The sequence below is a fragment of the Lutjanus erythropterus genome, chromosome 24 (genome assembly GCF_056507025.1).
Source record: "Lutjanus erythropterus isolate fLutEry1 chromosome 24, fLutEry1.hap2, whole genome shotgun sequence".
Taxonomy (NCBI): domain Eukaryota; kingdom Metazoa; phylum Chordata; class Actinopteri; order Lutjaniformes; family Lutjanidae; genus Lutjanus; species Lutjanus erythropterus.
This window is the reverse complement of record NC_139340.1, coordinates 2,700,972-2,728,162: the sequence shown is the minus strand read 5'-3', so window position 1 is coordinate 2,728,162 and position 27,191 is coordinate 2,700,972. Positions and strand designations below refer to the sequence as shown.

At 38.6% G+C, this 27,191-nt stretch overlaps 1 protein-coding gene across 1 annotated transcript; it reads left to right on the top strand.

Moving 5' to 3' along the window:
- The first annotated feature begins 234 nt into the window (after nucleotides 1–234).
- Nucleotides 235–27,181, top strand: LOC146304511 (NGFI-A-binding protein 1-like). The gene is made up of 8 exons (XM_084713808.1): nucleotides 235–812; nucleotides 12,129–12,931; nucleotides 13,021–13,154; nucleotides 14,240–14,291; nucleotides 16,843–16,962; nucleotides 19,610–19,778; nucleotides 25,898–26,047; nucleotides 26,294–27,181. Exons 2-8 carry the CDS (start codon nucleotides 12,131–12,133, stop codon nucleotides 26,368–26,370), a joined length of 1,503 nt encoding a protein of 500 aa, XP_084569934.1. The 5' UTR covers nucleotides 235–812; nucleotides 12,129–12,130; the 3' UTR covers nucleotides 26,371–27,181.
- The last annotated feature ends 10 nt before the right edge of the window (nucleotides 27,182–27,191 follow it).

Here is a 27,191-nt window from a genome sequence, read left to right as displayed (position 1 = left end):
TTTACACACAGTATATGTTCTCAGTTTAGAAAATATGATGCACTAAAAATGAAATATTATCAATTAAGCTAGATTGTAAGTTGTTTTTAAGTTTATAATAATGTCACTTTTAATTGAGTATACTTAAAAATTGATGTATGCTGTTGGATTTGAGTATATATTCACCTGCTAAAACATTAATCCAGCCTCTATTTACACTTTTCTAAATGTTAAATGTTTTACATGCTGAGCGACGCTTTTATTTTGTAACGGCAGCCGGACGTGGTTGTGTGTGAGTGTTTGTGGGTTTGACAGTGAATGAACAGTGCAGGGGAGTGGATAGACGCTGGGAGAGGACTCAAACACTCACTCACACACACTCACACACACACTCACACACATCATACCCGCACACACACGCAACACACACTTGGAGGACAAAGACGCACCAAAAGACGCACGAAGGTCAGCGGGTTTTTTTTTTTACTGATATTCTGCGCTTTTTTCTTCTCTCAGTGGCAGGAGATAGAAAAAGTTTCCAGAAAGAAGAGACGAAGACGAGACAGACTGAGGAGTGTCGCAAAGACAAGACAAGCAGGCACTCTTTGGCTGCTTTTTGTCCTGGAGATAATTTTTACATTTCTTCGTTTTGATTTTTTACATTTTTTGATATTACGCGCCTCGCTGTGATCCTGGGGGATCCCTTCTCTGCGGGCGTTCCTCTTGCACAAATTGACAGCCAGGCTTTGTGTTGATAAACAGTCCACAAGAAGGAGAAACAGAAGAAGAAGAGCTGGACCAGGGCGGACCAAAGGGGGCCAGAAACTCACCAGGTAGGCACAATTACACATGGATGTAATCCTGCAGGTTACTTGCTGCTGCAGCTGCAGTCACATTTTGCACAGAAAGCCTGCCGGTGGCTCCACAAAACGACCAGTTATTATAGGAATATTATAGGGAATGCTTTCAAATATCACAATCTGTGTGTAAACTCACCAAATAGGCGGTAAAACTCCGTGTAGGTGCACAATAAGCCTCAGTGAAACTGTAAGAATACTATAAGAGATTAATTTAAAGGAATAATATGTGAAATAAAAATAGCTCGAACCGCCAAATGTGATTATGAACTCACTACTGAGCACCATACACAGACTATAGGACTTTATGTGAATATTAAATACCTCTATAAACACAATTATAGAACTACTCCTATGCATGTTAAATGTATATTATGAGCATATTGTAGGAATAAAGTGCCATGAAAGGTGACAACTGAGCAGCATACATAGATTATAACACATAATGCAAACATTAAATAGCTTAAAGCACAATTGTAGCTACTTCTATGCATGATAAGTGTATTTTAGGAGTTAAAATGGCATTAAAGGTGACAGTGTCATTGTAAACTCGCTATTGAGCACCATAGACAAGTTACTGTAAGAATTAAAGCTGCAACTAACTATTTTTTCATTTCTGCAAAGACTGTAAGGCTTCATATGAATGCTCTCGAGGTAAAAATGTATTCAAGCACAATTATAGCCACTTCTGTGCCTTGTAAATGTATATTATGAGCATATTTTAGGAGTTAAAGTGCCATGAAAGGTGACAGTTTTATTGTGAACTCACTATTGAGCAGCATGCACAGACTGTAAGACTTCTTGTGAATATTAAATACCATAAAACACAATTACAACTACTTCTATGGATGATAAATGTATCTTATGATGATATTGTTGAATTTTAAGTACCATTAAAGCTGACAGTGTCACTGTAAAATCGCTGCTGAGCAGTATAGACAAGTTATTATAGGAGTATGAGAGCTTTATTATCGTAGGATTTGTCATTTGTGAGCACCATGCACAGAATAAGTGATTATTAAAATACCTTAAAGGCAGTTATAGCCTCTCCAGTGCATGATAAATGTATATGAGGAGCATGTTGTAGGAGTTATTCAGCAGCAGTTAGTTATTATAGGAATATTGTAGGAATTATCATACATAATTTTTCATGTTTGCATAAAGTATCATAGGAAAACTGTAGAAATACTACAAGAAATACAATTACAACCACAGCTATGCATGATAAGTACATATTATGTGGATATTTTAGGAGTGAAAGTACCTGAAAGGAGACATTGTCAGTGCTACTGTGCACCATACACAGACATTATGTGAATATTAAAGAGATAAAAACATCTTAAAGCATAATTATATCTACTTCTATGCATAATAAAAGTATATAATGACTGTGTATAATGTGTATTATGAGCATCATAGACAAGTTGCTATAGGAATATTATAGCTGTATTAGCAAAGAGTTTAATTTTTGAATACAGTAATGATATGAATACTATAAAAGATTAAAGGAATATTAATATATGAATGTAAACATGACAATACATTAAGGTACAATTTTAGCCACTCATGTGGATTATAAATGTATATTTTGAGCATATTATAGGAGTTAAAGGTGACAGTGTCATTGTCAACTTGCATCATGGACAAATTTCTATAGGAATTATCAGAGTCACTTTAATTTGAATATAGTAGAGCTGCACAGATTAATCAATCATTAATCGACTATCAAATTAATCACTAACAATTTTGGTTAAAGATTAATCCCTCTGAATCTTTTAAAGAAAAAAAGTAAAAATTCTCTGATTTCAGCTTCTTAAATGTGAATATTTTCTGGTTTCTTTACTCCTCTCTGACAGTATATATTTGGGTTTTGGATTGTGGACAAAACAAGACATTTGAGGACGTCATTTTGGACTTTGGGAAACAGTGATTGACTAATTTCACTGCTCTTCACCTGATATTTTATTGACCAAACAATAATAAACAGTGAAAATAGTTGTAGCTTGCAGTCCTAGTAAACTGAGCATCTCTGGGTTTTGGACTGTTAAAACTTTTATAAATATGTCACTTTGGGCTCTTACAGAATATAACAGGTACTTGTCAACAGGTTCTGACAATTCATAGACAAAATAAAGGAAGAAGTTATTATTTGTAGCCCTAAATACAAGAATACAACTAAATGTTTTCTGCTGGATTTTCAAAATAAAGCACAGACCTGTAAAGTGAATAACTATATTTGGCTGCAGCAGATTAATTGTCAAGATTACAGGTATTTTTTGAGATTTTCCAACAATTTAAAGATAAAATAAAGGAAGAACTAATAGTCACAGCCATAAATACAATAATACAACTAACTGTTTTCTGCTGTTTTTTTTGTTTTTTTTTCAAATGAAAGTGTAAACTGTGAAGTGAACAAGTATATTTAGCTGCAGATGTCAGATGTCAGAGTCACGGCACTACAGGCAGTAATTCAACTGTTTTGTGCAGTGTTTTCAAAATAAAGTGCAAATGTGTAAGGTGAATAACTACATTAATCTGCAGCAGGTAAACTGTCACCATTACAGGCCGTTTTCAAGATTTTCTGACAGTTCATAGTCAAAACAAGAAAGAACTTGTTAGTTGCAGCCCTAAATATCATAATACAACCATCAACTAACTGTTTTTTTTTCTGGTTTTTCAAAATAAAGTGCAAATATTTGAATTGAGCAACTATATTTTGGTGCAGCAGGTAAATTGTCCATCAGTTGCCAAGATCAACCTGTGTCTGGAGAGTAAAATAATCTTGATATCTGCAGGTTTAAAAGCCCCCCAGTGTGTTTTTACTAATTTTAACTGGATTCTTTTATTGTGATTCTACTAATAGAAACTGGATTCATTTAGTTGACAGAGAAAATAGCTTCATAATGCTTATTGTCAGTGTGTTGGTTCAATAGCCGTCTGCACAAACACTCTCAGACTGATATCTTAACAGCCTGCCATCTTACTCCAGTTTTATCACAGTAGATGTTTGTGTGTGTTTGTGTGTGTGTGTGTGTGTGTGTGTGTGTGTGTGTGTGTGTGTGTGTAAGAGGCGTCTGTGAATGGCAGGCTCTAATTGAAGTCCTGCTTCACAAAGCGAGTTTAGCGAGTTCGCCTTTTCACCTGGAGAATCGAGGCGTGCGCTGGCACAATGGCACACAAACACACACACACACACACACACACACACACACACACACACACACACACACACACACAGGCTGATCTGTGTGTAGTTTCCTGTATGAAGTGCCACGCAGCAGGCCAGGGATACCTCAGCCCTCCACCAGTACAGTGAAGATTTCTTTGACTTCAGTGTGATTCAGGAGGAATTTCCCAGTTTCTCAACAATCATGTTGTAATCATCACTATGAGCCAGAACAGTGTGTTATGTCAGTGTGTGTGTGTGTGTGTGTGAGAGAGAGGTGTCCTTAACAGTATCTTAACATCATATTTAATACAATTATTGAGTGAATATTAGGGCTGCAAATAATTATTATCAAATAGCAAATAATTAATTCATTATCAATTAATCTGCTGATTATTTTCACAATTAATTGATTAAACATTTATTCAAAAGGTCAAAACATGCAGAAAAATGCTCATCACAGTTTCTCAGAGCTCAAAGTCAAGTCTTCATATTGCTCCTTTTGTCCAAGACTCTTCATTTACTGTCATAAATGACAAAAAGCAGCAAATCCTCACATTTAAGAAGCTGGAACCAACTAATAGCGTGATATTTTTGCTTGAAAAATGACTGGGATTATTTTATTTTACAGACACAGGTTTGGCAAACAATAGACAATTTACCTGCTGCAGCCAAATGTAGTTATTCAGTTTGCACTTTATTTTGAAAAACCAGCAGAAAACAGTTGTTAGTTATATTGTGATATTTATGGCTGCAACTTAGAAGTTCTTTCATTGTTTTGTTTATGAATTGTCAGAAAATATTGAAAAACAGCTGTAGTGTGGACAGTTTACCTACTGCAGCTAAATATAGTTATTCAATTCAAATGTTTGCACTTTATTTTGAAAAAACAGCTAAAACAGTTAGTTATATAATTGTATTTAAGGCTGCAACTAACATGCTCTTTCTTTGTTTTGTCTATAAATTGTCAGAAAATATCATAAAAATGTGTGTGTTGTGATTAATTTTCCTGCTGCATATTTGTACTTTATTCTGAAAAAACAGCTGAAAACATTGGTTGTGTTATTGTCTGTAGGGCTGCGACCAACAAGTTCTTTCCTTGTTGTCTATGAATTGTCAGAAACTGTTGAAAATGGCTGTCATACTCCCCAACAGCCCAAGGTTACCTTGCTTTTTACCTTGCTTTCTCTTTATCCTACCAACAGTCCAAAGGTGTTCAGTTTACTATCATACATGTCAGAGAAAAAGCATCTAATTCTTATTTTTAAGAAGCCAAACCAGAGAATAACTGACTAGTTAACAGTTGTATTAAAATAGATAGCAGCAGGTAACTGCCTTGACACACAGCGCAGCAATCAGATCAGATCTCACAGGTTCACAGTGTAAAATTAGTCTAATAACAAGTGAAATCTACCTGTCAGACTCAACAATATCAGTTTTAAGGCATGTTAGATTGTTCAGCTGTTGCAATATCAGAATTTTAAACTTTGACACAATACTAGAATAAAAGAGTCCCAGGTACACAAAATAGACTAAAAAAGTCAGTGAATGTTGACTGATGTTTTGTTGCAAGCCAAATTTCAGGCAGGACAATAAAGAGCATCTGAAACCCTAACCTCTCACACACTTTCGAATGTGAGGGAGAAATTTTTTAAACTTTAACGAAACTGACAATCACACCCTCTTAATGCGGTGATTGGCGTGGAGGCATGAAAGTAGGCAGGACTTTTCTTTTTAATCTACCAGAACTACTTTCTTTCTACAGTACAATCTTCCAGAACTACTTTCTTTCTACTGCAAGGAGTTCCTACATGAAACTGCTCACAACAAAGTCTGTGGATTATCTGGAGTAACAGGGTCATGATTAATAGAAAGAGACACTGGTTTTTCATTTTGCAAACATATCTTTTGGTGCTTTGGTGCCATTTAGACACCTCTGTGGTTGATAGCTCCAAAACTCTGCAACTCACACCAAGAAAATGCCTTCAGTATTTATCAGTGATTCCTTTAGAATGATAATCATCGAACCGGTTCTGGAATGATTTCTTGATGCTCAGCCCTATTAGCACCTTTTGTTAGCACTCCTCTGTAGCATCATTTGCACGTGGGCTTTCTTGTGTCCTTTGCCTTTTCTTGTCCATTATTTCCAAACAACCCTACTCCTGTTGTTTATTTAAAATATTTTCACTGCTTTACCTTGCTGTCTGATGACATTTTCCATCAGCAAACGAGCATTTCAAAGACCAGGTATCGCTCTCTCCAAACCAACCAAACTCCATAGGCAAAATCAGAAATTTTCCCTTACTGAACACAAGAGGTGCTAATCTACTGCTCCCTTGATCTGTGAGTTTGTTTCTGACATTTTGTGACTTTGGTGAATCTCAACTAACCCTTTAAAATGAAGAAGTCACACAAGAACACAAACAATCTTGGAGATCAAGGCACTTGTAGTTTAGCAGCTCCTGTGTTAAAATGACTGATTTCGCCTATGGAGTTTGGTTGATTTGGTGAAAGCGATATTTAGCTCGTATAACAGCGGTTGCCTGGCAGAGAACGTTGTCTGACAGCAAAATAAAGCACTGAAAATATCCTAAAAATAGCATATGGTACTTCTGCATTTTAAAAAGATAGCTTGGATACAACAAAGTCACACAATGACAGCCTTTGTAAGTTATTGGATGACACTTGTTTCAAGCATTTGTCAGCATTTTAAGTTCAGAGGTAAATATAAAGGAAAAAAATCCACAAAAAATGACTTGTTATAAACAGTTTTTTAAACTTAATTCAGCGTTTTATCTATGTTCATGCTGTGCACTAAATGTGATGTCTAGACTGTGGTTGCCTCCTGTTATAAATGGAACAGTTAAGGCTGCACAGCTGAGTTTATTGCACCTACATATGAAAGCTCCTTGCTTGTTGGATAAAAATTCCCAAGATGAATTATTAGAGGCATTATTATATGTATACAGTGTTGCCATATCCAGCCCTACATTTCACCAATCTGATTCTACTCAGCAATTCTTTTTCTTCACCTTTTGCCACGTATTGTGTGACCCAAATATGTCAAGCTGTAGTAGATGACCTTTAGTCATGTATGATGAGTTGAATGGTCATGTTTTCCACTTGTTTTTGTGTGATTGGGTTGTCGCATCATGATGCTCATGATGAACTTCCTCCCCTGCGTGACATGATAATTTCCCTCAGTGATTGTGCTGCATCACCACTTTCTTTTACAGCATTTAAACGCCACACTCATGTTGACGCAGACATTTGTGGGTGATATGGAGGGAAATTGTGCAGGTTGAGCCACTGAAAAGTTTCATTCTAGAGTTTTATCTTTTTGATTTGGACCTGATTCAGCTCACAAATGCTAACATCCCAAATTTTATCCAAAGTTCTCATTGTAAGTATTTTAGGCTTCTATAAATTTTGAATCAGAACAGGTCAATGGGCATTAAAAAGATAGTTTGGATTATTTGAAGTGTGGTTGTATGAGGAACTTATCCATAGTCAGGGTGTTACCTACAGTAGACGGAGCAGCAGGAGTACTGGTGTAGGAAGCTAAGCAGTGCTTTGCTGTGGACGGGGTCAACAACAAATGTATTTTAGACACTTTAAAAATAAGACAAATATCGCTCTCTCCAAACCAACCAAATTTCATTTACAAAAACACTAATATTACCTTGCAAAGTTACTTATCTACCACTGAAACAACGTTATTAAACTATATTTATTATGTTGAATGAAAATAAAATGTGGGACAATGGCTGTGCTTAAAGGAGCAATATGTAGCAATTGTGTATGCAAAAATGAGTCCAAATAGCAAGTTGGAGCCACAGGCTGTATATGAACTTGGTAGAAATCCAATTTAATATGAGATCTATGGTTGACCTCCTCACCAGACTTGAGGAAGCTCAGGCAGGCTACAGTAACGCTGCAGGAGCACAGGATGCATGCAACATTGTAATTTAACAATAACAGGTGAGGACAAGTCCCACACTGTCAGTTGATCAGCTGTCGGTCAATGAAAAGTTAGGCCTGTTATCCTGAAAACAAAAACCCATTGCCCTGAAAATACACACTCTGAAGCTGGTATTCAGTGACTGTCCCACTGCCTGCCAAACTAACTAACAAAATAATTTGCTTAATTTAACCGTTATAAAGATCTGCTCCTTCCAAAAGATCATTAATGATTTCGTGCGACTCATAAACACACACTTACTCATTCGGAACAAAATCTGCATTAATTTGAGCTCTGATTAATGTTAAACAGGCAAACAAAAAACGTTATTCCTGCCTGGAATAGAAATTTCAAAGGGAGACACTGTGGCTGCAGCACTGACGTTAGAGTAGTGAGTATTTCAACTTTCTCAGATGACATATCATTGTCATTTTATGATTTATTACAGTAAATATGTTGCAGATTTCTCCTTTAAAGAGCGTTGCTCAACATTTTTCACCATTTTCTGACATTTTATGGACCGAACAACTAATCAATTTATGGAAAAAATGGTTGACAGATTAATCAATAATGAAAATAATCATAAGAGGAAAGACTTGGAAAATGGGACCAAACATGTGGAGCACATGAATGTATGTCTGTTTATCGACTGACAAGATTGTGACAGGATTAATTGATTGATTAATAATTGTTAGTCACTTTTAATTGAAAAAAACATCAAAATCTCTGATTTCAGCTTCTTAAATATGAATATGTTCTAGTTTCTTTGAATTGTGAACAAAAAAAGACATTTGAGGACGTCACCTTGAGGTTTAATCAACATTTTTCACCATTTTCTGACATTTCATGGACCAAACAACTAATCGATTAGTTGAGATAATAACTGACCAATTTATCGATGATGAAAATAATCGTTAGTTGCAGCCCTAAAAACACTAATCTGATACTTGGATTATGTTACTGGCTACATTTTTTCTCCCAGTCCTGGTCATGAAGACGTGATGAGCTGGAAAAAGCTCACTGAAGCTCCTGTTTTTTGAATTTTATCAATAGTTTAAACTTTATTAACAAGTGCTGCACAGATACTTGAACTAGTTATACGTTTCACTTCTTGAGAAAGACATCTTGCACTGAGTTAGAGGCTAGGCTGGAGATGATCCTCCATTTGGAAACAAATATTGCTCATCAGTCTGTCCACTGTGACTAAGAACTTTATTGAATGACTGTTTCAACTAACTTTTGTTGCTAGTCTGGTTTGTAGACATTAATTGGCAGCAGTAGTATCAGTAGTATTTGTGGTTCTCGTTGATCTAAAACTACATATATGTGATGGTTTCAGTCGCCGTCTCCTCTCAGGCAGCGTTTGTGTTTGTCATTTTCCCGTCTCAGTCAGGCTGAGTCGAGGCCTGCCTGGCTCCCTGGGCTGAGGCTCTCCGGGCCTATTCTGGGCGAGGCGAGCCCACCACCTACACATCCTGCAGGGGTGGAGAGAGGCATGTGGTCCTCCCAGCAACCCGGGCCTGCTGACTGCCACTCCTCTGTTAGCTGGGCCTCCGCAGGGCCTCACATGCACATAGGAAGAGATGAAAAAAAAAACAAAAAAACAAGCCTCTTTCTCTCAGGCCTCCACTTTGGCTTCTTTTTCCTCAAATTCAAGGTGGCAAGTGACACATATTTGGCACAGATGTGAGCGTTTTCTTTGCTTTGTGAGGCGGAGTGAATGACAGCGTCACTTTCGAGGATAAATACTAATCTGACGAGCTGACAGGGCAGCAAACAGCCAAACATACATCCAGAAAAGGTTTATTCAAACATGGAATCAGCCCTGATGCATGTAGAGCTGAAATAATTAAGAGTAGATTAAAAATACCAAACACAATTTCAGCAAAATTAAACTACTGCAGGAGCCATTTTAGCTCTTTTTACATCAATGCAACTATAAGAAATACAACACTAGCCTTGTGAAAGAAAGCTTTGTACACTCTTAGACATAAATGTGCTAACTAGAACCATAAAGGGTTCTTTGGCTTGTCCCCATAGGAGAACCCTTTTTGATTACTGGTAGAACCTTTTATAAAAGTTCAGCTTTGAATCCTTTTATTGAACCATCTGGAACCATCTGTGAAAGGTTTTGGGGCTCTAACCAGAACCTTTCCACCCTCTAAGGGTGCTACCAAGGACCCATCTAGGGGGTTCTACTGAGAACCCTCATATAAGGGTTTTGTCCAGAACACACTCAAGTGATTCGACCAAAAACCTTTTTATATTCAAAGGGTTTAGGGTTTAATCTTGAATCTTGGTCGTTCCACTATGAACCCTTTTATATTACAAGGGTTTCATCTAGAATCCTTCCACTAGGTTACCAAAAACCCTTAATATTCCAAGGGTTTTTATCTAGAATCAGCTCAGGGGGTTATATCAAACCCCCTTTTATATTACAAGGGTTTTATCTAGAACCAGCTCAGGGGGTTCTACCACAAACCCTTTTATATTTGAAGGGTTTTATTGAGAACCTACCCAGGGGATTCTACCAAGAACCTCTTGCTACCATGGTACAAAGAGTCCTTGACAAAAGAGTTCTTCAAGGATCTCAACAAACCATGAAAAACTATTTCTTCCAAAAAGGGTTCTTCAGAACTTCAGTACTTCAGAGAGAACCCTTTCTGAACCCTTATATCCAACAGTGAAGCCTTTAACCCATTTTGTGACATAAAACATTAATATTCTAAAGCTAAAACACCTAAAAATAATGTTGATAACTAAACAAGGTTAAAGCAGAAATCTTGAAAATCCTACCGCGACCATTCAAGCTAAAAATGTAAAAAGGCACTTGTGGCATTCTTGATGGAAAAGTCGTCCATCCTGTCGCCAAATTTAACCTTTTCCCACACCTGCTGAGGCCTGATAAACTGCAATCAGACACCTGCCAGGAATAATATGTGCAATCCAAATATAAGTCTTCACAGTTTTCATAGAAACGTGTCTCTATGTCAGGTTACCGTGGTAATTTTGGTGCAGAACATGTAACATGACAGAATTTGAGGAAAATTCAAGGTCAATTTTCTTGCTTTAAACTGCATCTCTGTCTTTGATTAGAAACTCTCCAACGTCAAGAATTCTCACTCGCTTTTCTGTTTTGGTGGCTGCTAATTAACCATCCAGGCAGGAAGAAAACTGAGTTTGTTAAGAGCAGTGTGACAACAAAGAAAAGGCAAATCATCTCAGAGTTAATGTCCTTTGTAAAACTGTCTGTCTGATTTATCCATCAAGGACAACTTGGTTTTTTCTCGCCATTTGGTGCTCAGCAGGGGGACTACAGGCTCTGCAGTTAGCAAATGACTTGTCTGACATTTCTAAATCTGAAGTTTTTTGGAGGACTGGGCAAGTTATTCAGCATTAAAGGAACAGTCTGACAGTTTTGGAAAAAATGTTCATTTACTTTCTGGCAAAGAGTTAGATGAGAAGATCAACACTATGCTCATGTCTGTCTGTTAATTATGAAGCTACTATCAGTAGTTTGTGAGCTTAGCTTAGCACAATGACTGGAAACGAAGGGAAAAAGCTAGCCTAACAAAATCCACCTAGTCTAACACTAACTTTTCATAAAGCTGCAACTTGTAAGGCTCATTTCTGCCCCTTTTATGTATGAAGATAGGTTAGTTTCAAACGATGTCATTTATGGTGAAGAAAAAGAGTCAAAAGTTTCTGACAACACCAAACATGGTGATGCTGGAGGTGGTTGTAATAATGACTGAGGCAGCATTGTAATGACGGCGGTCTGTACGGCCATCAAACACTCCCGACATGTGGACGGAGATTTCTTTTCACTAACTAATTGATGACAAATGTTATTTCTGAAGTAAGGCTCCATCTGTATCTGTATACGTATCTAACATTAAGCATAAGTGAGTCTTTACACTTCTGATTAAACAAAGAAGATCAATCCTACTGTAAAGCTGAAGCCAGCTGCTGGCTAGCTTAGTTTAGCCTGGCAAAAAGATGGGAAAGAGGGGGAAACAGCTCACCTTGCTCTCCCCAAAGATGTCACCCAAAAATACTTTAGGAATTTAAGGTGGCACTGGTCCATTTCGTCCATATCTGTAAGCTTTAAAATTAAAAATTTGCTTGGCTGTGTCTTATTAACCTGTCCTACGTCCTCCCTCAGGTATGGCGGCGGTGTTGCCGAGAACCCTGGGTGAGCTGCAGCTCTACCGCATCCTGCAGCGAGCGAATCTGCTCTACTACTACGAGGCCTTCATCCAGCAGGGCGGCGACGACGTGCAGCAGCTGTGCGAGGCCGGGGAGGAGGAGTTCCTGGAGATCATGGCCCTCGTCGGCATGGCCAGCAAGCCGCTGCACGTGCGCCGCCTGCAGAAGGCGCTGCGGGACTGGGTCACCAACCCGGCCATCTTCAACCAGCCACTCACGTCGCTGCCTGTCTGCAGTATCCCCGTCTACAAGCTGCCCGAGGGCTCGCCAACGCTGCTCAGCGGACAGGACAGAGCCAACACCGCCAGCGTCAAGATGCCCAAAGCCGTCGCGGCCGCCTGTTCCGACCCAGGAAAGCTGGATGTGGCGCGGGACAAAGTGTCTGCTGGGTCGCCCCTGCAGGGCAGCAGCGAGGCTCGATTCTGGTCAGGCCACAGCAACGACAGCGAGCACAGCCTGTCGCCGTCAGACCTCGGCTCCCCATCCTCACCGAGGGACGCCTTAGAGGCTCTGGATGCCGCAGCCGTGCAGTCAGTCCTGGAGTGTGTAGACAGGATGGCACCGGGACTTCCTAAGACAGACCTTGCTGAGGTCAAAGAGCAGCTGAAGAACAACAAGAAACTGGCAAAGATGATCGGACACATCTTTGAAATGAGTGACGACGACCCACGAAGGGAGGAGGAAATCCGTAAATACAGCGCCATCTATGGACGCTTTGACTCCAAGAGGAGGGACGGAAAACACCTGACACTGCACGAGGTTCACGTCCCTGCTTGATTAAAGAATTTGTCTTCATATTCCAGTCTGCTTGAGCTTCATGTTTGTGTGTTTTTCTGTGTGATGTGCAGCTGACAGTGAACGAGGCAGCAGCTCAGCTCTGTATGAGGGACATGGCGCTGCTGACACGTCGAGACGAGCTGTTCGGACTCGCACGCCAGATTTCCAGAGAGGTCACCTACAAATACACCTACCGCACCAGCAAGTAAGAGCTCACACTTACAGAGATCATTCATATTCATTCGTATTTCAAGTGTGATTGTATGAGGTACTCATCCATCGTCAGTGTGTTACCTACACTAGATGGCGGTTGACATGCTCCCAGTTTGGAGAAGCTGCTGTGTACAGGGTCAGCAGCTAAATATATTTTGGCCACCTAAAAAAAACCTTTATCAGTCTCAGTATATGCTATATTCAGAATATTTTCCCCACTTTAACTTGCTGTCAGACAGACTTTTACAAAGGAAAAGGACTGTTATATAACCAAATATCACGCTCTCTAAACCAACCAAACTCCATGAGCGAAATTACTAATTTTACCTCACAGAACATGGGAGCTGGCTTGATCTGTGAGTATTTATGTATAATTGTATGTCTTTTTGTGTTTTAAAATGTTAATTCAGATTCACCAAAGACACACAATAACACAAACACACTAACAGATCAAGGCAAAGGTAGACACACAGCTCCAGTGTTCTGCAAGGTAGAATTAGTGATTTTGCCCATGGAGTTTGGTTGATTTAGAGGGAGTGACTTTTGGCTTATATAACAACATTTTCCTGTTGGAAGATCCGTCTGATGGCAAGGTAAAGCTTGAAAGAAAGAAAAGAAGAAAATGGGGGAAAGACAGGATGACACGTAGCAAAGAACCACAGGTTGGAATTGAACCTGAAATATCCCTTTTTTTATTTGTTGAGTAATTTAAGCACAACTTTTGGGATGAAAAAAAGTACAGCTCTGTCTTAAATAATGCAAGAAATGTTTACAGCTGTACTAAGATTTATGGAAAAGCTGCTTGCTTGTTTCCTGGCAAATAAGTCTGATCCAAACTTTAGTGACAATCAGCACTTCTTTTGGAGTAACATTTTGGTCTCCTCGCCTCTTAAAAGCAACTGTCTGCCACTTTGTTCACGGCCTCTCTGAGCCTTAAATGCATCGTTGTCGTCCATCTCAGCATTCATGCTGTTTTTAAAAAAACACTTGAGAAGCCGACACCAGCTGACAGGAAGTGGTTTTAAATACTTCTGATGAAAAAAGTCCTGAAGTGTATTTCCTGATGTTTCTCTGCAGGTCTCGCTGTGGAGACAGAGACGAGCCGTCCCCTAAAAGGATCAAAACAGAGGTGAGTCAAACATTTCTGCAGTCAGATTAACGCTGCACTCTGGGAATATTACTGGTTATTATTTTTAACTACTGGACCCATCAGCCTCATGTTTTTGTGCACTTTATGACCAAATGCTCAAGGACCTCTCATGGTGACTGAGTCACAATTTTTTTAAAGAAAAATGTATTTTATTGACTGCTCTGTTTTATACCAACTTCTCACTCCTCAAGTCAGCAACAACTGCGAGGCTAAAAACAAGGTTTACTTAGTCTGTTGCAGGTCACATTTTGTCCTTGGTTGTCTCTATGCCAAAACATGAACCTTCTTTATAGACACAACTTCCACTGAGACATGCAGGTTCCAATCTATGAACAGGCAACATCAAGCATAAATTATTTAGAATTAGCTGCCTGGTTGCTTGTAATATTCTTAATAAATAAAATGTTCCAAATAAATAATTAGTTTCCCTATTAAAGGGATGGTTTGGATTATTTGAAGTGTGGTTGTATGACGTGCTTATCCATAGTCAGTGTGTTACCTACTGTACAAAGTACACTGTATTCAGAATATTTTCAATGCTTTACTTTGCTGTCAGACAGCCCTTTCAGGACAGGAAATTGCTTAAATAAGCCTATTATTGCTCTGTCAAAACCAGCCAAACTCCAATGGAAAAATCAGTAATTTTACCCCACAAACCACAGGAGCTGCTGGTCTCCCGCTACCTCGATCTGTTCGTTTGTCAGTGTCATTGTGTCGCTTTGGTGAATCCAAACTAACCTTTTAAAGCACGAAAGTCACACAATAGCACAAACAAATGAACAGATTGAGAAAAACTGACACTAAACTATACAAAAACATTGCAGGAGGTGCTTCACCTCATCTGTTGTGTGGCAGGGAATATGATGGAGGCTGGCTCATGTATAGACAGGTCTCTTCAGTGTGACATTTGACGTTACGTTTGGTTGCTTGTAATAAATAAAGTTAAACAAAGAGCTGAAGCTCACTCATTGGCTCATTTTTGAAGTTTAAAATGCCTGAGATGTAAAGACTTAGTCCTGGCAGATGGCGCTCCTCTGTGTGCAGTGATCAGTACCAGAATGGACGCCGCAGCAGCAGCAGCCTTGAACGCAGTACAAAGCGATCTCTCAGTGTTCATCTCCTGACACACTTGGCTCCGAGTTTTCTTTGAGCTCTGAATGGCTCCTCTCAGTTTGTAAACCGATGATCGAAAACATGTGGTGGTCGCGAGCTCTGCAGGGATTTTAACCAAGACGAAGAGCTGCAGATGAACCGACACCTGCTCACAAAAACCACTCTGAGTTCCCAACGGGGGGAATTCCTGCCAAATTCACGTTCAGGCCGCTGTTGTGCAGAAAAACTGAAAAAATCCAGAAAAGTCTAGTTTGTTTAGTCAGTTGTTTGATTCAGCGAGGAGATGCTAGTATTGTAGATGTTAAAATATGTTCCCTTATCTCATTTTATTGATACTACAACAATATAATTTTTGGCTTATCAGAAGTATAAGCTGTAATACTTGTTGTTATATGAGATTTTTTAAAACATAAACTTTATTTCTGTATAAAACTGTCACAATACCAGTTTCAAATGTTGATATGATACTAGTATAAAAAATACTCCAAATTGTAGGCAGGACAATAAAGACTGAACTGAACTGAGGTCTTGAATGAGCATTTTTTTAAAATAGCGTCAACATGTTTGATACTATCATTAATTCATATTGTATCCTTTTAAATGTGCTATTGAAAAATATCAATACTTGTAGTAGTTATAAGAGTTTTTCTAACTGATTTAAAAATATTTATATCATTGGTACGTGCACATGTGCCTGAATTAATGAATAGTAAGAATAATGCTGTTTAAGTCATTTAAAATAAGGAACTTTAAAATAAAAAATAAAAATGTAAGAATTATTTTAAAAAGTTGTATGAAAAAGAAGATAAACAAACATAGAATGCAGTAGAATCCACAGTTAACATAAATAATAATAATAAACTAAGCACTCTTCACGTTTTTCTAGTGTTCAACCGATTAGTTCCCAGGCTGATTATCAGATTTGATATTCAGTATTTTTTCGATTATTGGAATCTGTGTCCGGGTTAGTTTATATGTCGAAAAGTTTTAATTAAACATTGTTTTTGTTTTGTATTGTGTGTCTAAATTTTGACACCAAGATTTTTATTTTTATTGCAAATGTATTTTGGTTCCAACTGTTCATTTATTGATTTGCTTGATTGCTAAAAATTGGTATTGGTCCTGAAAAAATATACCAGTCAGCCCCTCTTTTCTCCTTTTCAAGAATACAAGCCGTAAAAAGGTTTGTGTAATTTCCATGTAATTGAAGAAAGTAAACTCTTCTTCAGGCCCCAAACTTTCCAGTATGAGAGGACATGTCCTTAGTGTCCTTAGTGTCCTCACTGGTACTCTTGGCCCTGAAATCTGAGCTATAACCTGATACTGCACTGTGTCTCTTTTCAACTTTTACCGAAGCAGAAAAAACATAAATTTTCCCTTAAAATGGTAACAATGAACTTTTTCCTGCCTCCTTCAGGAGAACTTCTTCGACATCCAGGAGGCGCTGCAGGCCATCCACATGAGGCAGGAGATGCTGAGGGAGCAGCTGGCCTGCGCCAAGTCGAAAGGGGAAGAAACCGTCGGACGAAATCTGCAGGTAGGCCGACGACGAACGAGATAAAATTCATGATGGAAACTGTTGCTGCTTGATGCTGTTACGACTCCTCCGAAATCCCAGACCCACAGCTGTGTGTTAGAATGATGGGAGGATGATCAGGGATGTCGGGGGCGCGGTAACAAAATGAGGGAGTGAATCTCTGAAACTGAAGTGTTTCTAATTCTTGTAAAAGTTGACATTATTTAAAGGCCAATCCAAGATGATACAACTGTCAGGACAGATTATCTTTTACAAGCTGCAGGAAAAAATGTAACAGACAAACAGACTAATCAATAAGACTTTTAACATCTCAAATAAACTACAGAGCTCTCTGCCCAGACCTCCTGTTTATATGAGAAAAGCTACCGTGAGGAGTATAATGAGATTTTTTAAAAAATGAAACTATATATTTGTGAGGTTTTTAAAGTTTTACGTCTTTGGTAGGAGTCAACGGGTTTGGCACAAACAAGAAGTAATAAAGTATTAAACACACAATATTTAAGTTCTGCTGCTAGAGGTCTTTCACATTAAAACAATAACAAAAGACGTAGTTTGATGATGTTGTGAAGTAGCGTGAGAACTTTTCTTCGCTGTTGTTTAACTAAATTCGACTGTCACTCATTCAATACCTCCACTAAACCTGGTATTAAGGGTTTGACATATTTGATCCATTTGGTCCAGTACTTCATGAACACTTTTTACTTAAGATGGAGAGAAAAGATAATCTTTTCAGTCACATGTCATTTACTATATTATTCCATTCTTGTAATAAGGGTTATTTACATATATATGAATATATTATATAAAGGAAGAATATCGGCTGAAATAGTCTAAAGCAAACTTTAAAGAAACCTTTAAATTCAAAAGAGGCAACAAATATAATTACTTTATGTCTGTTTTACTGTAAATAAACATGATTAAAGGATATTATGAGATGTGAAAGCGAACGGTTGCAAACAACAGTCAGTTAAAATGAGGAAATATGAAAATCAAACAAGTGGAGCTCAGCTTTCAGGTTGAAAAGATTCCCAGCAGCAGATACGGCAACAGATTTCCATGTCAGCAGATGTTTGTGGCAGCAGGATCCAGTTTGATCCCAGTAATGTTCTTTATTGGTTTCCAGTGCCTCTGCCGCTGTGGCTTGTTCCTAATTAGAGCCGGAGTGTAGGAGGAGAGCTTTATCATAAGTCATTATGCAGGAAACATGTTCATGTGAAGTGTGTGTGTTTGCAGAGAATACATGTCTGGTCTCATGTATGGTGCATACATATATATATATATATATATATATATATATGTATATATATATATATATAAACACACACACATACATATGCATGTGTGTGTGTGTGTGTGTGTGTGTGTGTGTGTGTGTGTGTGTGTGCATCAGCTGTTTGTGTGGATGCAGTTCCACTTGTCATCTTGATGTGATTTCTCAGAGGTGGCACTGAGAAGAAGAAGAGATTTCATGGCTGTGTTCACACCGCAGGCCCTCTGAACCGCCGCTCGCACCAGACACTGTTTCACTGTGTGAGGATGTAAAAGCACATCCCATAATAATCTGAGCTGACAGTGATGTGCAGACTGACAATGAGCAGATATCCCTGCTGGTTTTATTCTTGCATATTTCTATGAATCTGAGGTTGTCAGCTTTTCCTTCATGCATCCTCCATGTTAATGCTCAGTGACAGACTGAGGTTGGATCAGTCTTCTCCAGGCTGCATGTAAGTGATCGTGTATGGGTGTCTTTGGACACTTCAGAGTTTCTTTTACACCGGTGAGGACTGCCCACTAGGCAGCAATGTCCCAAAGAGACAAAATGTTATGAAAATGAACACAGCCTTCAGTGTTAAAGGGATAGCACCACAGGGCAGAGGAAAGATGTGTATTTTTAATTTTAGGGTGAACTGGCCCTTTAAAAGAAAGGTCCACTTAAAATATATCAATATCAGTTTAAGTGTGTGTTATATTTAGAGTATTTTAACAGTTTTACTTTGCCATCAAACACCCTTTTACAACAAGAAACCGCTGTTAAATGATGCAAATATCGCTCTCTCAAAGCCAACCAAACTCCATTGGCCAGTTTTCTAATTTTACCTTGAAGAACACAGGAGCTGCTGCTTCGATCTGTTTGTTTCTTTATGTTAATGTGGACTGCTCTGTTTTAAACAGATGGTTTGGATTCACCAAAGTCACACAAAAAACATGATTAAACTAACCAATCAAGGCCAGCAACTCCTATTTTTTGTGAGGTAAAATGACTGATTTCGCTAATGGAGTTTGGTTGGTTTGAAGAGACAGCTATTTGGCGTCTTTAACAGTAATTTCTGGTCAGAAAAATATATATTCTTCATCTGCCCTTTAGCAACACAGAACACACATTGCACTGTACTGCTTTGTTTAAGTGAATTAATATCACATAAATCTGGATTGCAACACCGTTTGTCCATGTGCTTATCAATATTTCAGTACTGACCAATCAGGAACTGGTGCCAGTTTAGTATCATCTCTCGATGCCCATCCCTGGTTGCATCTGGATGTGTGGTGTCATTGCAGTAGGTGCTTCACCATCTGTTGCCTGGCAGAGATCTGCACTTTACTGAGTGACCTCTTCTAGTTCTTATTAGAAACTGTTTGTCTCCATCAGATGCAGCTGGAGCGTCTGCTGGCGCGGCAGATGGAGATCCTGCAGGACGCCGCCGTCCAGGAGCGACTCCAGGCTCTGGACTGGAGGATCCCCCCCGCCGCCTTAAAGTACCTCAACGACGCCCAGAACACCAACGGAGCCGCTGCCGACGCCAGCAGAGACAGCCAAGGTACTGAGGGGCGTGAGCAGGCAGTGGAGAGGAGTTCAAATGCTGGTTTAAAAAAAAAAATAGACATTTCACGATCTCCTTGTTTGGCCTGAAAAATGTGTCGCTGTCATGAATTTAGTGCATCTGAAGTCACAAAAACACATAATTATTTAAATTTTCTGATGGAAGTCAAGAAGATTGTCAGCTTGGGAGGGATTTTCCTATTTTAAAAGTCTCCACACAAAAATAAATCTACATGGGTGAGGTTGCCATGGTCACAGTTTAACCATACAGAATCACAGGTTCTCCAACTTCAACAAAAACAACAATTTTAATCATCAGTTAATGCTTCACATCGTTTGTCTGTGGTTACAGTTTCTCAAATGTGTTTTTCTCTTTTTTACATCTCTGTAAATTCAATATTATTAAGTTTTGTGCTGTTGATCTGACAAAACAAGCAGTTTGAAGACATTTAATGGACTATATGAGTGATCAATTATTAGTTTTAATCAAAGGAAAGTTCAGAATGCTGAACATCAGTCAAGGTTCACATCTATAAACCAACTGACTTATACAGGGGTGGCATGAAGCGCGCGCACACACACACACACACACACACAGCTAACATATTAGAGTATCTTAAATTTTCTTACATTCCTTTGTTTCAAATTTTTATATAAAAGATCCTTGATTCATCCTCGTCATTCCACCATGAAAAAGAGTTTTATTTTTATGAGTAATCATCTACTCACCCACATGCTGTACATGATTTTTGACTCTTTATTTTGTTTTGTGAGTAGCATAAAGGGAGCTACAACTAACATCTCATTGTAGAATCATTGCCGCTCACCGGGCAGGTTGCCAGTCGTACTTTAGGATAATAGGGTGGCATTTTGGGTGACCAATCACATTCCTGCCAGGACTGTGATAAGCTGTAAGGCAGGATAATATCCCTGTAGATAACAAGGTGTTGAGTTTACTTGATAAGCATTAAACTAGAGCTAGAGACCTACAACAACAACAACAACAGCAATAGTAATAATAATTAATATTTGCATTTATATAGTGCCTTTCAAGGCATTCAAGGCTGCGTTAACAAATATGAAACAAAAAGAAAGAATTAAAAAAAAGAAAGAAAACAAAACCTTCTGGTTTAGATAGCACAGTGTAAAGACGTGGAAGGCCAGGCACTTGATTAGAACTATTTTTTTTGTCCTGAATGGATGTATTTAATATAAACAATGCAACTGTCAGGTTGTTATAGTTGTCATAGTTGTATTGGGTATATTGTGTTGGGTTGTATGTAGAATTTGGAAAGTTGTTAATATTTATACCATATTGAGTTAATTAATAGTTTAAAAAGATTAGACTAATAGTTGAAAAAGTTGGTAGGAATAAACACATGTATTCTTTTTTCTGTTCCTTGTAGAACATATAGGATTTAATTGTGGTGCTTGAGTGTTTGTCTTCTCAGTTTGTTGTAGGTTTGATTTTTTTTTAATCATTTTTTTATTTCTATTTTCATTTATTTTTATTTTTATACATGTTTAAAATACAGAATTATCATTCATTCATGCATTCATTCGAGGGACAGGTGTATGGAGTCAACCCAACAATATAAAATAGTGTCATCTGCATAGAATTGAACAGCACAGTTATTTAGAGCCTGGACATCATTAATATAGACTGTAAAAAAGGACAAGTCCTAATATCAACCCTTGAGGGAGACCTTTTGTTAATGATAAAAATGCAGCTTGGACATTACCTGCTTTTACCTGCTTTTTAATCAAAGAAAGTTGAAGTTAGAACTTGATATGGACAAAGAACATTTGATGTTTCTTGACGCAGATCCTTAAAATGCCTGAAAATGCCTCAATCGAACCATAAATCTCACCTTTGTTTGGCTTGTCCAGGTTTAATTTGAGAGTCTTTTTTGATAATTGCTGGTTTGCCAGGTTTTAATTGGCTCCCTTCTGCCCCTCATGTCCAATCAGAATAGAGCATCCAGCTGTGGGTGCAATCTTCAGCCAAGTCGTTGCCCATTATCAGCTTTAAAGCTCAGTAGGAGACAAACAGACTTCCTCTTTTTTGGGGATTATTTTTATCTCATGCCATAAATGCCACAGGATGTGTACGTGGCTATAGGTGCTGATTTTCCACACCCAGTCATGGCGGCTTCCACTTTTGTGTTTTCTTCTCTTCCTCTCTCAAACACAGAGGGAGGAAGAAGAGACGAGAAAAAAGATGCATCATTATTCAGGATCTTACTTCTCCTCAGGGCCTCATCTCATTTTCATCCCTTTCCTCTCCCTCACCCACTCCCGACAGCTCATTATATCGCTGTTCCCACAAATCCCACAATGCACCTGTAATTATCACGCCCACGCCTGTTTACCTCCAGCCAGTTGCCTGGAGGGGGGCGTCTCTCTCTCTCTGTCTCTCTGTCTACCTCTCTCTGTCCTCCCCCTCTCCTTCTCTGCTTTCCTTCCTCGTTTTCTTCTTTTTGTCTCTTTTCTTTTCTTTTTTTCCCTCTGTCACTTGTCGTTTCTTTTCTTCTCCTCCTTGTCCTCTGCCTGTCCTAACCTGTCTCCTTTACCACTGACATGTATTTTCCTGCATATACAGTACTGTATTTCTTTTCTAACCCCCTTTTTTCTGTTTTGTCTTCTCTTCTTTTTATATTCACCTTTCTTAGCCACTAGAATAGCCAAACAAGCCAAGTAAAATTGGCTCAGTATTTCCACTAAACCTGCTTAAAATGAAATATATCCATGTTTTTCTGGTGAAAATTACTAAAAAACAAAAGTATTGTGTTTCTGTATCCACCACCAGCACATTTCAACATGTTTTTCTGAGGTAACTGTGTAGGGCTGCAACACTTAGATGGTTAATTGAAAAGAAAATTAACTGGCAACTATTTTGTTAATCAACTAATCATTTTAGTCTCTTGTTTCAGCTTGTGTTTTAGTAAAATAAATCAAGGAATTTTAGGGGATACTTTGGATTATTTGATGTAGGGGTGTATGAGGTGCTCTTACCTACAGTAGATGGTTGGCATGCTCTCAGTTTAGAGAAGCAGAAAGGAGCACAGTAATGTACTGCTGTGGACAGGGTCAGCAGCAAAATGTTGTATTTTATGCACTTAAAAAGGCCCACGTTAAAAAAATCAGTATCAGTTTAAGTGTGCACTATATTTAGAATATTTTCACCATTTTACCTTGCTGTCAGACAGACTTTTCTCATGGGAAACTGCTGTTATATGAGGCATATATGACTCTCTCCAAACCAACCAAACTCCATAGGCAAACTCACTAATTTTACCTCTCAGAACACAGGAGTTGCTGCTCTACTGTTGCCTTGATCTTTTAGTTTGTTTGTGTTGTTGTGTGACTGCGATGAATCTGAACAATCTTTTTAAAACACAGAAGTCAGAAAATAACACAAACAGGCTAACAGATCAAGGCATTAGTAGGTCAGCAACTCCTGTGTTCTGCTGTAAAATTACTGATTTTGCCTATGGAGTTTGGTTAGTTTGGATGAAGTGATATATGCCTTATATAATGGTGGTTTCCTGTCAGAAAAGGTTCTAAATACCTCATACAACTCCACCTCAAATAATCTGAACTCTCCCTTTAAATACATTGCCTCAAGCTGTGATATATTATAATTTTTTCTGTATTTTGAAATGATGAAAATGTTGAATCAAGAAAGAAATCAGCAGACCAATCAGTTATGAAAGTAGACATTAGTCATTAGTCGCCTCCCTAGCAAGAAACGGAAAATGTGAACATATGAATATTACATCATATTTTCAGGTGTTACATGTATATAGGCTTTAATTTTTTAAAGTAAAAGTATGAGTGAAAAGAGGGAAGATTATTACAATCTATATATTATAACAATCCCATTTTTCTCAGTATTTATCCCCCTTTTCCTTTTGAAGTCGATGAGTGAAGTTATGTTCTGTTTCACAAATAGAGTTGATTGTGATGATAAGCTGGGCAGTGGTGGGAGGCTTCCTCTGCAGCCATACTTGCAGTGAGGGCTGCAGCTCATGATTAGATTAATCGATGATTACAATAATAGGTGATTAATTTAATCATCAAATGACTGAAATGAGTAATCGATTATCAAAACAGTTTTCTTTTGATCTAGTATTCAACTAACCATTGCAGCTCAACTTCTGGCCATAAATATCTTTAAAAGCCATGTGTCGCTTGTAATGAGACGTTTAGGAACATTTCTAAGGTACCAGAGAAGGTGACAGAGAAATCAGATTTAACATCAGAAACGTTCCAGAACGGATCCTCTATGACTCCAGGAAGACGCAGAGTGCTGAGACTCTGAATTTGGATTTCTGGTTGGGGGTCATAAAGAAACTGATCAATTTTTTTCTGATCACTGTGTGCCACATATGCAGGTGCTTCCCTGTCAACTCTAGTTGCATTGTAGTTAGTTTGGAAAAACAGAAAATATGATTGAAATGAGAATAAACCTTCGTGTCACTCTCATCTAACATTACTGGTGAACAGCCAGAAACCAAAGTGGGTTCATCCTCCACTGCTGAGGTAAATCAGCTGATGCAGAAAAGGCAGAAACCTGCACAATGTTTGAATCATGTATTTACATGGATAGAAATAACAATGTTTCTCATGTTCCATATGAGCAACATGTCCTGAATATAAAAGGCTCCAATCTGGACACGACTGTGTATGTAAACTTAATAATCTGTAAAATAAATGATATCTGTATGTCAGTATTGAGCACAGAGCAGTCGAGTGATGCAGGAAAATCTTCCCCCTCTCTTTGTTTCTGATTCTCTTGCTCTCTAAGGGAATAAAAGCAAACACAAGGGATCAGAAAGCTTAACTCACACAAACACAGGCTTTGTTACCCAGGGGGAATATGTGAACATGTGAAACAAAGCCAGCGTAAGAATAACATCTGGGCTGATGTTTGCTTTTATTCAACTGGATTCACTTCAGTCTACTTCTGATTGATTAATGGTGAAAACAAATTGATTTAAATGGATAGTTTGTTAGGTATTTTTTAAAATCCACAGATGATGGTGATCAACATGCCACCAATTTGGAGAAGCATTGGGAGAACCTTTGTAGGAAGTTGTACTTTAGACAATTACAACTATATTTTCACCACTTAACCTCATAGTCAGACAGACTTTTCTGATGGGAAACTGCCAGATGTTGCTCTTGCCAAAGCAACCACACTCCTTTGACAGAAACAATACCAGTGCAGTTTGTGGATTTCTGTTTTGAAACCTCAAGTTTGGCATTATTGGGGTCGCCATATTAGTTTTTTGCAACCAGAGCCCACATGGTACCAAGAAGAGCGTGGAGCTGGTGGGTGACATACTGCAATTTTGGCGGTGCTTGGTTTTGGCTCATCTGTTCGGCAGGATGGAATGGTGGCAGTTTCCTGCTTTACAGCTAAACAGTCACCAAAATATGTTTCTGAAAACATTTTAGTGGAAAAATAGGCAACGCAGTCACAGAATATTCATCCTTACAGTTTTATTAGAGTTTCAGGAGCCTCTGTTGGAAACCTGACACACAATATAAGCTGCTGTGGTCACTAATATGTTTCTGAAAGCATTTTCGACAAGAAATAGGCAGAAACAGAATCAACACTGATCAACTGATCAACACTGTCTAGTTTGACAGTTTGATCTGCATTTTGTGAGCCCTGTGTGTTGCCCTGGACAGACTCACTGAGTATGACCTGTCAATCACACTGTCTGTTATACTCTACACGGTCTACTAAATGAACATTATGCTGTATTGAAGAAAACTTTAAACTAGTGATTGAGGCAATAAACCAATTAGTAAACTGTTCACTGGGATCATAAACCAAGTGAGAAGTAGGATCATTTTGCCAGAAGCCCAATACACTTTTTAATATACATCAGTGGTTGCTGGGCTGCTGCTGCTGTGTGATTTTGTAGTTTTAAATGGTTAGTTTGATTTCACCAAAGTCATATAATAACACAAGCAAACTAAACACATACAACCCTACTTCAGACAATAGGAACTAAGAATCAAGTCTTAGTCTACCCCTACTACAGTTCTGAGCAAAATGAGAATAACTGGTTTGTGTTTTTGTGTTTTCTGTCTCTCCTCCAGATGAGCGACCAATCAACTTGCGGGTGGTTAGTCAGAACATGCAGGAAGGTGACCTCCCCCTGGGCAAGCAGCTAGCCAATGAACTGAAGCGCCATCACAACCATAACAACAACAACAACACCACAGACGAGACCAAAACACCAGCAACAGGTTAGTGATGACAGACGTCTGTTGTTTTTTATGGTCTTATTAGAGCAGCTTTTATTGTCCAGGGTAGGTCAGTAGAGGGCTGAATGCCTTGCTCAAGCATATTTTGGGCACAAAGGTAAGTTGAAGTATATAAAATCTGAGAATTTACTGCGTTAAATCTGTTCTGCTGTGTTCTACAAGGCTTCATGCTGCATTATTGACCTTTATACTGACGATTCTATCCTTTATCTTTGTCTTCGTCTTCAGAAAACGGGACGTCGCAGCGAGCGTCCAGCAACACAGAGAAGAAGACCATCAAGTCAGAGCCGGAAGACTCCACATAGTGCCTCCCGCCTCGCCCTAACACCTCCACCCCCTCCACCCCTCGTACCAACCCTCAATTCATTCTACTCACACTTGACAGTATGCAGTTAATACCCGTCAATAGATACTAAGCAAGCACAGCCACAGTAGAGCCTTAACAACCAATGTTGCCTCATGAATAGCATTTATTTTTCTTTGATTTTGTCTTTTTGTTTCTTGTGTTTAAACGGTATTTGCCAAAGCACCTAGAGAGCATGTCGAGAAGCCCTTCAGTGCTCTACAGGTCTTTGTCTGTTGATTAATTGTACACGTTAGATGTACATGTAATTTAAGAGTGATCTGTTGCAGACATTTGTATACTCTTTACCTCTGCCTGGGTGATATTTTTGTTGCTTTCTTTGGACAGCCAGGTTGCAGGCTGTGATGCTGGGGCTGAGTCTTAACTCAAGCGTAGATTCAGACAAGAGACAAAAGCAGAAATGTTGGCTCTGTCGCTGTGAGGTTCAGCCATATAGCCAGTGCTTTAAGGCCTCCCTCATTCACTTGGATCCCAAAACTAAAAGCTGCAGATGCTGCTAATATTCAGTCTAAAATTTCAAATTCTGAAATGTTTTAAGTGAGAGAGTTTTAGCTAGGAATGTCTTTGGTCCAGACTGAGATATCGTATAAATATTGGATGGATTGCATTGAAATTTGGGACAGACATTCATGCACGTCCGAGAATTATTTCTGTACTTTGGCGATCCTCTGACTTCTGATTCACCAACTGTGAAATATCTCAATATATATTCAATGGATCTGCATAAAATTTGGTACAGACATCAAGGTCATGAACTGGTCA